The sequence below is a fragment of the Pteronotus mesoamericanus genome, unplaced genomic scaffold (genome assembly GCF_021234165.1).
Source record: "Pteronotus mesoamericanus isolate MK-2021 breed Mesoamerican mustached bat unplaced genomic scaffold, CSHL_Meso_final contig_82, whole genome shotgun sequence".
NCBI classification, from domain to species: domain Eukaryota; kingdom Metazoa; phylum Chordata; class Mammalia; order Chiroptera; family Mormoopidae; genus Pteronotus; species Pteronotus mesoamericanus.
Genome location: NW_026555265.1, coordinates 5038912 through 5053238, shown reverse-complemented (window position 1 = coordinate 5053238; position 14327 = coordinate 5038912). Strand labels below are relative to the sequence as shown.

The following is a 14327-nucleotide window of genomic DNA, read 5'->3' as shown; positions in this document are numbered from 1 at the left end:
TGTTACAGTGTGGACCTGAAAATTAGAGATGTACTTTTATGTTAAAACATTCAGCAATTCTAGCTTCTTTCTTTTTAACCTATTATTCAATAGAATACACTGGACTTTGTAAAATTTAAAACTATATCTCAAACATGTATGCCGTTGGAAAGGAAGAAACTGACCTAAGAGAAAGAAGAAATTGAGTGGCGTTAATTTGCTAGGAAAAAAAGTGAGGAAAAGGAAATTAGCAAATGCCAAAGGGAAATATTCTAATTATTATTAGTGAGTAATTTAAAAAAAACTCCATGTACTGTCTTCAGCAACTCATTTTTAGTAAAATTGAGTAAACCTCTGTCTTTGTAAAAATGTTTTGCTTAAATTCAGTCTATGTAGAAAAAATTCTTGGCAAATTAATGTAGATGAGCTAAACCTTCTAAAAATCTATATGTGAGTAAAAAGGATGTTTAATGCTATGACATTTTATAGAGTTCTAATCCACTGTGTATCCAAATTTTTCTGACATTGAGTTTTTAAAGCTTACAAGGGAAACTATTTCCTACTATCAACTGTATTTAAACAGTCTACATCTTACAGTGTATTTTTATTACTAGAGAGTCCTTGTCTATTACATCAGATAATTGGACATCAAAAGTCCAAAGACACCAACATAGAGCTGTACCATGATTTTCATCCATGATCCAAAGCTAATGATCCCTTTTGCCTTTCAAGGTAACGTTGCTTGTACTCGTCTGAAATACCTACTTCCCCCAGGCAGACTGTCTCGGTCAAAGATGCAAAGCTTGTATCCAAATTCATTCTCCAAAACTCCACGGAGGGTCAGTAATACAAATTCTTCTTCTTCAGCATTCCTTGCATAGGATACATAAATATCATATTCCTTCCCATCTAGAGAAAAGGAACACAGATCCAATAAAAGTTAGGAAAGTTTCTCAATAGTATTGCATATTTTTCTTAAAGTAAAAATTTTAAATTAGACATTCTCATTTTTTTATGTATGAATTATCTGACAGATTTCAGTGTGGTTTCCCACTTGAGACAGGTCTTCTGGCACAATGACTATTTCAAGGTGTAATTGCAAATTTTATTTGATGTGTCTTCTACTCTCATCTCACTGAGTTCAGTTTCTATGGTAGAAACAAGAGAGGTTTGGTTTATTTGACTGTGGATTAACAGAATCAGGAAGCAAATAATCAATAATAGGTGCTGGTAATTAATACCATGCAGGATATTTCTACTGTCTTATTATGTCACTCACTAATATATTACAATTATAAATGAACAAACCTTTTAGAGATAGTCTAGTTTATATCTGAAAATAGCTATAATTAAAAACATATTTATAGTCAATAAACCAACCTTTCCCAAAGTTGCCTAATTATTAAAATCACCTCTCATTAAAAACATGGGTTCTTTGCGTCTCTTCCACATACCTAATGAATGAGAATCTTTATGTGACAGGTCTAAGAATCTATTTATTTAAGTGTTCCATTCTTGTCACTAGGAAATTACACACAAGAACCAAGCTTCTTAAACTTTAATGAGTACATGAACAACTTAGAAATATTGTTTAAATACTATTCTAATTCAAAATAAGGGTTTGGCTTAAGATTCTGCTTTTAATAAATTCCTATGTGATTCTAATGCTTCTGTATATGGGTCACCCTGAGTCCATAGAGTGGCTATTGAGCACTTGGAATGCAGCTAGTCTGAACTGACATATGCTGTAAGGACAATACATACTGAATTTTGAAGAGTTTTAATACCAAAAATAAGATTAAAATATCTTGATTGACTTAATATTAATTACAAGCTAAAATGTTAACATTTTAACATATTAAGTTAAAAAGATATATTATAAAATTTTTTACTTTCTTTTTGGACAATGCCATCTGGATTAAATCCCATATTGAAAATAATGTGTTAGACATATTTTCAATAGTAAGTGCTAAAACAAAAGGTAGCCTAATTAAATCTTCCAATAAATCTACATTTTATTGAGCTAAAATGTTTTCTAAAGGTGACAATAGAGGAGATTTACATCAAACTTCCATTACTCACCTAGAACGGTTTCGTCTGTTCCAAAATGTGCTCGGTAAAATAGGACCATCTCCAGCCAGTAAACATGGTAAACAACAATGAGAATCACCACCAGCAGGACTGTGACCCCAAAACCACACGCCAGCTCCACTGTGTATCTTGGAGCTACCACTGCAGTAAACCACAAAGAAACAATTGATTTCCATGTGGTGACCAGAATGGCCCATCATCCTGCAAACACCAAGCAGCTGAGTCGTGACGTGATGTATACGTGTGAACCAGCAGAGGTAATATGGTAGGAGTTAAGGCTATGTTTTAATACTAGACATGTAATATTTATCTTTTGGTTTCCAGTAACTGGCACCGGAGGCATTTTTAACTATTAAATGATCTGAATAGACTTTGTTGATATACAAATTAAAACAGAATCTTAGCATTGTGAAGGGCTTAGAAGGTTATCTAATTCAATTTACAATCTGCTTCCTGGCTCTCCTCAAAAATATTTTTGAAAAGTGTAATTCCATTCTCTGTTTGTCCTTTTCTTGGGATAGAATCCTTACTACTACCTAAATAAGCCCATGATTTTGGTAGAATTTTAATTGTTGGAGCAGTTAAATGGAGTAAAATCATTTTTTTATTATTTTTATTTTTTATTGTTCAATTATAGTTGTCCCCATTTTTCCCCCATTACTCTTCCCCGCCCTACCCACCCCTCACTTTCCACCCCCCCACCTTCCACTTTGCATCCCCATGTTGTTTTTGTCCATAGATCCTTTATACGTGTTCCTCGGCTGGACTCATCCCTTTTCTTCCCCTGTGATCCCTCGTTCCTCCCCTTTGATTACTGTCGGTTTGTTTTTTATTTCCATGTCTCTGGCTCTTTTTTGCTCACTTGTTTGTTATGTTGATTAGGTTCCACTTATAGGTGAGATCATATGGTATTTGTCTTTCACCAACTGGCTTATGTCATTTAGCATAATGCTCTCCAGTTTCATCCATGCTGTCAAGAAGGGTATGAGCTCCCTTTTTCCTTCTGCTACATAGTATTTCATTGTGTAAATGTACCATGGTTTTTTGATCCACTCATTCACTAATGGGCACTTAGGTTACTTCCAGCACTTGGCTGTTGTAAGTTGTGCTGCTATCAACATTGGGGTGCATAGGTTCTTTTGAATTGGTGTTTCAGGATTCTTAGAGTATAAACCCAGCAGTGGAATTGCCAGGTCAAAGGCAGTTCCATCTTTAGTTTTATGAAAAATTCCATATGTTTTCCACAGTGGCTGCACCAGTCTGCATTCCCACCAACAGTGCACTAGTGTTCCCTTTTCTCCACAGCCTTGCTAGCACTTGCTGTTTTTTGATTTATTTATGATGGCCATTCTGACCTGTGTGAAGTGGTATCTCATTGTGGTTTTAATATGCATCTTTCTGATGACTAGTGATGCTGAGCATCCTTTCCTATGTCTCTGGGCCCCCCGTATGTCCTCCTTGGAGAAGTGTCTTTTTAGGTCCTTAAATGGAGCAAAGTCTTTATTTGCCTTCTTCCATTAGTCTTTTAAAAAAATTTTATTGTATTTTTTCCATTACCATTTAGTCCCCTATACACCCTTCCCCACCAACAATCACCACACTATTACCCATGTCCATGAGTCCTTTTTCCTTTTTGTTCAACCCCTCTACCTCCTGCCCTACTCCTCTTAGCTGTCATCCTATTTTCCATCTATGAGTCTGTTTCAATTTTGCTTGTTAGTTCAGTTTGTTCATTAGCTTCCACATATGAGTGAAATCATATGGTATTTGTCTCTTTCTGACTGGCTTATTTCACTTCGCATAATATTCTCCAGGTCCCTCCATGCTATTGCAAAGGGTAAAGCTTTTTTTCTTTTTTATGGTCGAGTAGTATTCCATTATGTAAACATCCCATAGTTGTTTTATTCACTTATTTATTAATGGACACTTTGGTTATTTCCATATCTTGGCAATTGTAAATAATGCTGCAATGAACATAGGTGTGCTTATGTTCTTCAAAATTAGTGTTCTGGGTTCCATCGGATATATTCCCAGAAATAGGATTGCTGGGTCAAAAGGCAGATCCATTTTTAATATTTTTCAGGTATTTCCATACTGCTTTCTACAGTGGCTATACCAACCTACATTCCCACAGTAATGCAGAGGGTCCCCCTTTCTCTACATCCTCACCAGCACTTGTTGTTTATTAATTTATTGATGATAGCCATTCTGACAGGTGTGAGATGACATCTCACTGTGGTTAAAATTTGTATTTCTCTGATGATTAATGACATTGCACATCTTTTTATAAGTCTATTGGCCATCTGTATGTCCTCTTTGGCATCGTGTCTATTCAGTTCCTTTGCCCAATTTTTAACTGAGGTGTTTTTATTTTTATTTTTTTATTTATTTTTAAATTTCTGGTGGTATTTTATTTGGTGCATCCAGATTTTTATTTTAATTATTGAACTTTTTTATTTTGTTAATCACAGTTGTCCCCATTTTCCCCCATCTCTCTCCCCTGCCCTACCCATCCTCCACCTTCTACTTTTAATTCTCTCTTCCCATGGTGTTGAGTTTAATAGGTTCTTTATAAATTTCAGATATTAACCCCTTATCTGATGTATTGGTGAATATGTTCTTCCATTCTGTGGGTTGTCTTTTTATTTACTTATTTTCTGATGTTTTCCTTTTTAGTTTGATGTAGTCCCATTTGTTTTTCTTTTCTCTTGTTTCCCTTGCCTGGGAAGATATATCTGATAGAAAATTTCTCCAAGCAATGCCTGAGATTTTTGCTGCCTTTGTTTTCTTCTATGATTTTTATGGTTTTGGGTCTAACATTTAGGTCTTTAATCCATTTCGAATTTATTCTTGTGTGTGGTGTAAGGATGTGGTCTAGTTTCATTTTTGTGCATAGATCTGTCCAACATTCCCAGCACCATTTATTGAATAAATTATTTTTATACCATTGTATGTGTTTGGTTCCTCTGTAGGGTATTAATTGACTTAAAGGTGTGGATAAATTTCTGAGCTCTCTATTCTGTCCCATTGACCTATAGCCTGTTTTTATGCCAGTACCATGCTGTTTTGATTAGTATGGCCTTATTGTTTAGTTTCATATTAGATAGTGCAATTCTTCCAATTTTGTTTTTTTTCCTCAGGGCTACTGTTGCTATTTGGAGCCTTTTGTAGTTCCACATAAATTTTTGAAATATTTGTTCTAGTTTTCTGAAATATGTCTTTGGAATCTTGATAGTATTGTGTTGAATATGTAGATTGCTTTGGGTAGTATGTTAATTCTTCCTATCCATGAACATGGTATGTGTTTCAACTTCATCTTATTTGTATCTTCTATTTCTTTCTTCAGTGTCTTAAAATGTTCTTAAAACAGGTCTTTTACATTCTTGGTTAGGTTTATTCCTAGGTATTTTATTCCATTAGTTTTAATTTTGTCCTTTTTTTTCAATGACATATGGAAGAAATTTAATTTCCTTTCTGTTATACTTGGAAATGGGCCTCAAAATTTTGTTTTCATGGGACAGAAACAGTGGACATCATCAAATGCTCAGTGTGTATGGCCCTGAAAGTTATCTCTTAGCTCTATAGTTCTAGGATTTATATTCCAAAGACTGACTTGGAATACCAGGTACTGGCAAATTTTATTACATTGTACTTTGTGTACAAGCTTGCTTTTCCACTTTCTCAGTTCCCACTAAGCTACGTTTAGAGTCTTCTAGGTAGAATCTATGCCTTCTTCATGTATCCTATTCCTAGAACACCTAGGATCTGAATGTTTATTTCCAGATATAACCCTGGATATAATTCTGGGATATTTTTAATTTTATTTTATTTATTGAATTTGAGGGAGAGAGAACAAGTGAGAGTTCAAGAGAAAGAGAAAAACATCATTTTGTTGTTCCACCCATTTATGCATTCATTGGTTGATTCTTGTATGTGCCCTGACTAGGGATCGAACCCACAATGTTGTGTATCATCATGATGCTCCAATCAATTGAGCTACCCAGCCAGGGCCACTTCTTGGATATTTAAAAAAAAACTAATACTATACTATGTACCAGCAACTTCCCTTGGCTGCTTTATAAGCTTGTAATAATGAAGCCTAGGACTTTGAAGAAAGAACAGAGTATCTACTGGATCAGAAGAATGGTGGCTTAAATTATGCATTAGACTTGACAATTACTTTTTGATATCTACTACTTGCTAGAAGCTATTGGAGTTACAATGGTAGGTAAGAAAGAAAGGGTCTCTGTCCTCGTAGGGCTAATGTTCTGATGCAGAAAACAAATAAATATATATAGGGCAGTGAATTTAGATAGTGATCAGTGCTATGAAGAAAATAAGCCAGGGTAATGTGGTAGAAGTGACTGAGAGGTGGAGTTGCGCAGGAGAGGTATACTAAGTAGGGCAGTGAGATTAGATATCTTTGAGCACCTGAACATTGTAGTGGTGTTTGCTGAGACAAGGCATAGTAAAATTTTGTTCATAGCTTAAATTATTGAGACTCCCTGATGCAGGATTCAGAGATCTTTGCACAACATTACCATGAAGTTTAATTAGTGGTCATATACAAGTGAAAAATTTCCTTTTAAAATTGGTATCTATCCTAAGGGGAAAATGGTGAACAACCTGGAGCTCAGCCTGAAGTTCTCTAATTAAAGGGCAAATCATAGTTCTGAGTTCATTTTCCTACACTCAGGATACTAATCCTGCCGCAGATATAGCCTGAGATTCAACAGTGCAGAATTATTATCAAGTACTTTTGTACTTGCTCCATGAATAATGGTGCTTAAAAAAAAAAAACACCTCCAAAAACAAGCAAGCAAACAAACAAACAAAAATTCCATTATAAATAGCCAGACACTATGTCAGTGCAGTTGTTGATAATTTACTACGTTCAATTTGGGTAGCTGGAATGAAAATTGCTGTGTCCTTGGCATTTCTGAGCACAGGTCATGTTAACAGCACACTGGGTAGTTTTTCACTGTTTGCTCAGTTATTCTGGCTCCCTCTGGGTAGACATGTTATAACAGGGTGGGGAAAAAAAGAGGTCAGTGGGTGCAATGACCTGAAATGGATTGTTAACAAATATTAATAGATATCTTGCTTAATGATCGAGAGATCAATTACCCTCATAAATTTCCCTCTGCCACATTCATTTTACTACTGCCTATTTTATTTCTAGTGGGGCTTTTTAATTTTGTTTTGTGTCATACAGTTACATGTGTCATATTTACAGATTGTATTTCGTGGGGCCATCTTGACGATAACAGGAAGTTCCTAATGCTATTTAACTAACTGAACTCTTTAAATAATCTACAAGCCTAAATTACTAAGTGACTTAAATCACATGCAGAAAGTGTTCTAAGTTTGCTGGCTTGCAGGGATAGGGTGACCCTCAGCCCACATTTTCTGTTTGTCCCAGCTAGAACAGTCCTATGTTTTAGCATAAAGATTTCACTCTGATGCAATTCCAGACCAAAGGGTTTTCAAACAGGAAGGAGCAATGCATTTTGATTAGATTGGATTCCGAAACTGCTTCTCTTTTTAACTTCACTGATAATCTGCTTCAAGATGTAGCCAGACATAACAATTTGCTCTGCTGCTCCTCCCTGAACCAGAATCCCCCTCCATCCCTTTTGCATTTCTACAATAATAACCAGCTTCAAAGCCCAAATTTTTAGCTAACTACCCTTGGTGAAAGCAGTCCAATATCTTTCCTCTAGTCTTTTTCCCCATTTCTAGGTATGGGTCTACCCACTTGCTTCTTCTTAGAAACCTCAGTTATTCTCATCATCTTCAGTGTTACAGTTGGAACCTTGAGGTCCCATTGAGTCTCCCAACCAAAATGCCAGGTGCCTGGACTTCCAAGTGCTCCCTCCATATTCTTTGCTAAATTGTTGGGCCTTCTCAATAATTTTTAGAGCTGTGGTGATGACATTTTCCTGAATCACAAAGAAAATGCTTTTTTTAAATGATAGTAACCCAAAACCCTATCACTAAATCGACCTGCAGACCGGGTTTGCTATCATAGTGTATTAAAACTTGCCCTTTTTGGACCTCAGTTTCTTGCCTTAAAGAAGTGATTGATACTGGAGTCGCCTTCTCTTCATTTCATCTAAAATAACTGGTAGTGCAAGAGTGTGATCTGCAAGAGAAAGGGCACAAAAAAGGTAAGCCCCACAATCACCCTGGCTAATTGCCTGAAGGCACTTTTGGGACAGCAGCACAAAAATGGGGAAACCAAAAGTACAATAGTCACTCTGAGCTAAGGAGACAGAAAGTGGAATTAAGGACTATTGAACATACAGGCCTAAGTACTGAAGAAAAGACAATTGTAGAAACGGAGCGTTAGAAAGCTGCAAGTGTTTGGAAGGCTACAAAGCTTTGCATACTAAGGATGACACCTTCACAAGGCCAGGCACAGAATAGTTACAGTGAAAGAAAAATGACCAGGGAGGAAATAACTACTAGAGAGCTGGGAACTGAACAGTTCTAAGAGTACATACAGGGATGGGACACATTGGAGTTAAGACTGCTTGGAGTGAATAAACTTAGCTTCTCAAGTATTCCATAAAAACCTCGATTTGGCTAATGTCTTGGAATTAGGTCCTGTTCTGCTTCAGAGAGGAGGCTATTTTAGGCCTACACTTGCAATGATAAGCAAAATGCTTCCAAAAGAAACCCAAAACAAGCTGCTATGTAAGTAAATTAACTAACTGCCAGAAGCAAACTTAACACTCACAAAATTCAGACACTCAATAATATATTATGCATAATGTCCAACACAGATTGAAAAAAAAAAAGTAGGCAGACATAAAAGCCAAAAAAAAAAAAAAAGACCCACAATGAGAAAAAGTTTGCTAATAAAAACAGAGTTGACAATGATGATGAAATTAGAAGATAAATGCTTTGAAATGCATGCTGTGTAACAGCAGAGGCCTAGCCCAGAGAGTGAGTGCTTGCAGCGCCCCCGTCCTCCTGCAATGCTACACCCGGGATCGCACTGGCTTGCCTGTCCACCACCACCAACAGGAAGCAGCCTTTGACGATGCAGTAGAAGAACATGCAATCAACACAATATACAAAAAGTGGTAAAGAACACCCCTTTTCTTTATGATTTGGTGATGACCAATACTCTGGAGTGGCCCAGCCTAACTGCACAGTGGCTTCCAGCTATAACCAGGCTGGAAGGAAAAGACTTAGCATTCACTGACTTGTCCTGGGGACACACACATCAGATGAACATAATAACCTTGTGATAGCCAGTGTGTAGCTCCCTAACAAGGATGCTCAATTTGACGCTTTGCATTACAAAAGTGAGAGAGGAGAATTTAGAGGTTTGGGCTCTGTTAGTGGAACAAATTGAAATAGAAATCAAGGTCAACCATGAAGGAGAAATAAAAGGGAATGCTGTATGCCTGGAACACTTGCATCATTACAACATCTCATCCAGGGATGTTCTTGTTTTTGACTATAGAAAACAGCTCTCTAAACCAGATCCTTCTGGAGAGTGCAATCCAGATTTGGGTCTCTGTGGACACCAGAAGGAAGGTTATGGGTTTTCCTGAAACCCAAATCTCAGTGGGTACTTAGTGCTTCAGGTGACCACACCATCTGCCTACAGGATCTCAGTGTTGTTCCAAAAGATGGAAAAATTGTGGCTGCTAAGGCCATATTCACAGGACATACAGCAGTAGTAGAAAATTCATCCTTGGCATCTGCACCATGAGTCGATGTGTCGGTCAGTTGCTGGTGACCAGAAACTTATAATCTGGGATACTCATGCAAATGAAACTTTCAAACCAAGCCACTTAGTCGATGCTCACACTGCTGAAGTGATCTGCCTTTCTTTGCCACAGAGACAGCTGATAAGACTGTTGCCCTGTGGGATCTGAAAAATCTGAAACTTAAGTTGCATTCTTTTGAATCACATAAGGATGACATATTCCAGGTTCAGTGGTCGCCTCCCAATGAAACTATTTTGGCTTTCAGTGGTACTAATCTCAGACTGAGGGTATGGGATTTAAGTAAAACTGGAGAGGAACAATCTCTGGAAGATGCAGAAAATGGGCCACTGCAGTTGCTTCTTCATGGTGGTCACACTGCTGAGATACCTGATTTCTTCTGGAGTCCCAATGAACTTCGGATGCTCTGCTCCGTGTCAGAAGACAATTTCATGCAAGTGTGGCAGGTGGTAGAGAACATTGATAATGATGAAGAGACTGAAGGAAGCATGGATACGGAAGGACAGGGGTTTTAGACACGTCTGCACTTCCTGAGACTCCTCTTTTTTCCTGTCTCAGCCCTGATTTTGACTTAACACTGGTTTTGAGACATAGATTTTGTTCATTTTTTCCCTCTATAATAAGTTCCATCAAGAGTGGCATTACCCTAAACAGAGGGCATTTGCTAAATATTAACTGGAGGGCTTGTCAGCAAAGGCACAGACTTATATTTAAATTTTCTTCAGCAATTTTTTAGTAACAATCTAAAGTAGCCACTGAAAAAGGGAATGTTATGTGTAGTTATTTTATTTTTTCTTCTTATGCTATATCCCCAAGTTATTCAGACTCACTTAACTAAAGGCCAGCAGTAAGTAAGGAATAGAACCAAGTGAAGCCGGTGTCTGAGCCACTTTCCCCATATATTCTTGCTTGTTAATGTATTTATTGAGCTGTTTTCATATTATTTCTTTTCTTTCTGTAATTTTTTTCTTAAAACTTGGAGCTACCAAATATGTTTTCACCTGACAGGTAGGCTGTCCGTTGAGAAGACTGAATTGTTATAAGTTGCTTTTTCTTTCCAAGAGTTAGTCCTTGATGACTAGTTTGGTGCTCTCTCTGTTTTGGGTGAACTGTTTCACCAGCCAGCCTGTTATTCTCCATGATTAGCAGTATAAGTGCTTATACTGGAATAAATTGCTTTTCCACATAAAAAATAAAAAAAATACAATGAGTATTATAAATATGCTTGTTTATGTTTTTTAAAAGAGACCATGAGTATTATAAGAGCAAATAGGAAATATCAATATTGATATTTTGATAAAGAAATGGAAATTTAAAAGTTGAAAAATAAAATGTTCAAATTAAAAATGCTGCAGATTGGACATAAACAAAGAAATAAACAGTGAACACTAGACACCACCCTAAATGAAACACAGAGGGGGGGAAAAAGATGAAATAAAAATAATGAGAACCTCAGTGAACTGTGGTACAACATCAAGCACTCTACCCTAAATTTAATTGGAATACTAGAAGGAAAGGGAAGAATAAATGAATAAAAGAATGAGCAAAACATATTTGAAAAAATGATGCCTAATTTTTGTTACAAATTAAATTAAAAAATAAACTGACCAAACTAAGAAGTTTAAAAAACCTTAAATAAGACATATACAAAAAAAAAAAAAAACCCCCTCAAAAGATACCATTATGTAATTTTGAAAATCAATGACAATAGAAAATCTGTTCAGATTCCTGATGCCATTCATGCTAAACAATCCAGAGCAAGTCCTTCTATGAGAGGGGAGCTACTCAACTTGCTCTGGTGGATAGACTTCTGCATTACTCCTAGATTCAATATTAGTTTAATTGATTGCATTGGTATTTTCCACCTGATGTTGTTATTAATTTATGTTAGCCTCCATAATTGTTTCCCAAAACATGTGCTTCTGAAGACAAGTCCCACAAAATGTTCCATACTAAGGAAATTTGGAGTCCAATATACTTGAAAAACTCCTGCCTACTGTATTCCAACCCCCTGCAGATATTCATACCAAATATTAATATGCTAAAGATGCTAAGGGCCCCTGAACTAAAGTAATGTGACTGATTTTATTTAACCTAGACTTTAATGATGCTTACTTGACTATACAAGCCTTTGTCAAATAACACCTATGAAAATCTTGTGGAAATAATAAGGGCTAAGATTTATTATGCATTTAATATATATGTATATATGCCAATAACTGTGCTGAGTATTTTAAAACAATCTTATTAGGGAGTGATATTATTTTGCCTACTTTAAATATTTTTATTGATTTTAGAGAGAGGAAGGGAGAGAGAGAGAGAAACATTGATTGGTTGCCTCCTATATGTGCTCTGACCAGGGATTGAACCTACAATCTCTTGGTGTATGGGACAATGCTTCAATCAACTGAGCCGCACTGGCCAGGGCTGTTTTTCCTACTTTAAATATAAAGAAATTGAAGCTCGGAGAGACAAAGTGTCTCTTCCAAGAGTTGGAACGCATAAAAACAAAGATTTGAACATAGTCACCTGAATGTAGTCTTAGCAGTGTTCTTAGGAATAAACTTTGGGAAATGCTGTCTTATAACATGTAGTTGAGTATTTTCTCTTTACATTGACTTCTGAAGGAACAGAGGCAATTAACTATCCAGAAACAATCTAATAAGGCTTCCTAATAGGCACATACACTTTCGGCCTTTGCTCTTTACTTCCTAAATTGTAATAAAAATGTTAAGGCAAAAATGTTTTTTCATCAGCTTTTAAAGAGGTTTAAATCCCTTTGAAAAATGTAGCAGTTATGAATTAGCTTTAAAAAAACTTTTGATATAAATATCGTAGGCACTATCTTACATCCAGATCCAAAATAATTCTGAATGGCTTGACTTCATGCATGATAAATCATCATTATCTTTCTCCAGGTTACTGGAAAACATTCTTGAAGGAATTAATTATCTGATATTCTGAGAGGACCAAAAATAATTTTAGACATGATCTGTTTCAGGAACAACAGCTCACACAAGAAAGCCACATACTTTTCATTTATTTTATAAAAGTATAGCAATATCAACACAGAAATTATTTTACATCATTTTAAATCACAGTTCAAATAATTTTTGTTTTAGCAACTGTGGCTAATGGTATATTATAAACTTGCTTAAATGTTGATACGTAGTGTTTAAAGTGATCTTTTTATTTTTATTTTTTTAAACTCTAGTCACCATGCTGCACATTTCATCCCCATGACTTATTTATTTTATAACTGGGAGTTTGCATTTTTTTAAGTGATCATTTTTAAAATATTTTTTGAGAGTAAATTTTTTACATCATGCTTAACTTGCATACAATTAGATGGTTGCTATTTATAATGGTTCATTATTATAGATAATGCTAAGAATAGGGGTGGGTGCATAATCTTCTTTCTGTTATTTATTCAGGAAAAATTCCAAAAATATTAAGTCATATGGTATGATCATTTTTATGACTTGAACTCTGCCAGCAATGATTTCTAAAAGGCTTTTTACAATTCACTAACAATGTGTAACTCTGTTTTATTATATCTTTGGTAGCTTTAAATATTTTCTGTATTTTTCATGTTCATGACGATATAGATATGAAATTATGCCTCGTTATCATCATGGATTTTTTAGCCACATTTAGGCACTAATTACTGTAACTATTTTTAGTCTATCTGCATAGATGGAAGCTTTCCCTCAAGATTTTTGATTCAACTTTGTTTCATTACTATGTGGTAAATGTTGTGGTAAGTGCTGGAACCCACGTTCCCCATTCCTCTTTTTCTTCATCACCACCATGTAACGCTGGCTTTCCCAGACTGGCACGCCTGGTGCATGCATCCGTTACCTTTCTGTTTCACCTTGGCTTGCTGGTGAGCCTCCCCTTTCGTATTTTTAGCATGACAGACATAGTTGCGTTTGAGATCATCAGCAGTAACTTTCTCGATGCTTAGAATCTGAGTTCTTGTTTCATCTTCTATTTTAGTCTTAGTTACACTAGAAATAGGGGAAAGAAAACGAGAACATTAGTGAGGCTCAAGGACCATGTACTGTGCGTGACTCAGTCAAGCAACCAGAGAGACCCTAGGCTGGGGCAGATAGAATGGTGATAATCTGTGTTGCCCTGTAATCCAATGGTTACAAAAGGAGAGTAGCTTCTAGAGTCTAACACTATTCTTTACCATCTGTACTGTATAAAATCCCAATACCTGGATCAAATCCTGGTGTTGACATCATACTATAGATATTCTTCTCTCTAACTCTCTTCAAAGCAAAATGTCTCCTTTCCTCAAACTTCTGAGGCAGGATGCTGTATTGGTTTAGAGAGAAGCTTCTGAGGTCAGATCCATTTGAGTTTTGATCCAGGCTCTGCCACTTACTGGCTGTGTTCTTTCAGCATAGTAACTAATCTTTCCAAGTTTTGAAAGCCTCATCTGAAAAAGGGGAAAGTGGCAATGCCTAAACAATGCATTACATGTATAAATTTACTCAAGAATTC

General features: G+C 36.1%; 1 protein-coding gene and 1 pseudogene across 5 annotated transcripts in view; one reads left to right on the top strand and one right to left on the bottom strand.

The window, feature by feature from the left end:
• The window catches only part of IL1RAP (interleukin 1 receptor accessory protein), a 149924-nt gene that overhangs the window by 9317 nt on the left and 126280 nt on the right, over positions 1 to 14327 (bottom strand). For 4 of the 5 annotated variants that reach the window (XM_054585125.1, XM_054585126.1, XM_054585124.1 and 1 more), the window contains 3 exons: positions 13677 to 13825; positions 2062 to 2211; positions 745 to 888 (listed from right to left, as the gene is read on the bottom strand). In XM_054585125.1, the coding sequence (XP_054441100.1) occupies positions 745 to 888; positions 2062 to 2211; positions 13677 to 13825 (443 nt within the window). Of the gene's footprint in view, positions 1 to 744; positions 889 to 2061; positions 2212 to 12838; positions 13826 to 14327 lie in introns of those variants that run through there. The other variant, XM_054585128.1, reaches the window with a different exon arrangement.
• LOC129079778 (histone-binding protein RBBP4-like) lies at positions 9106 to 10330 on the top strand (annotated as a pseudogene).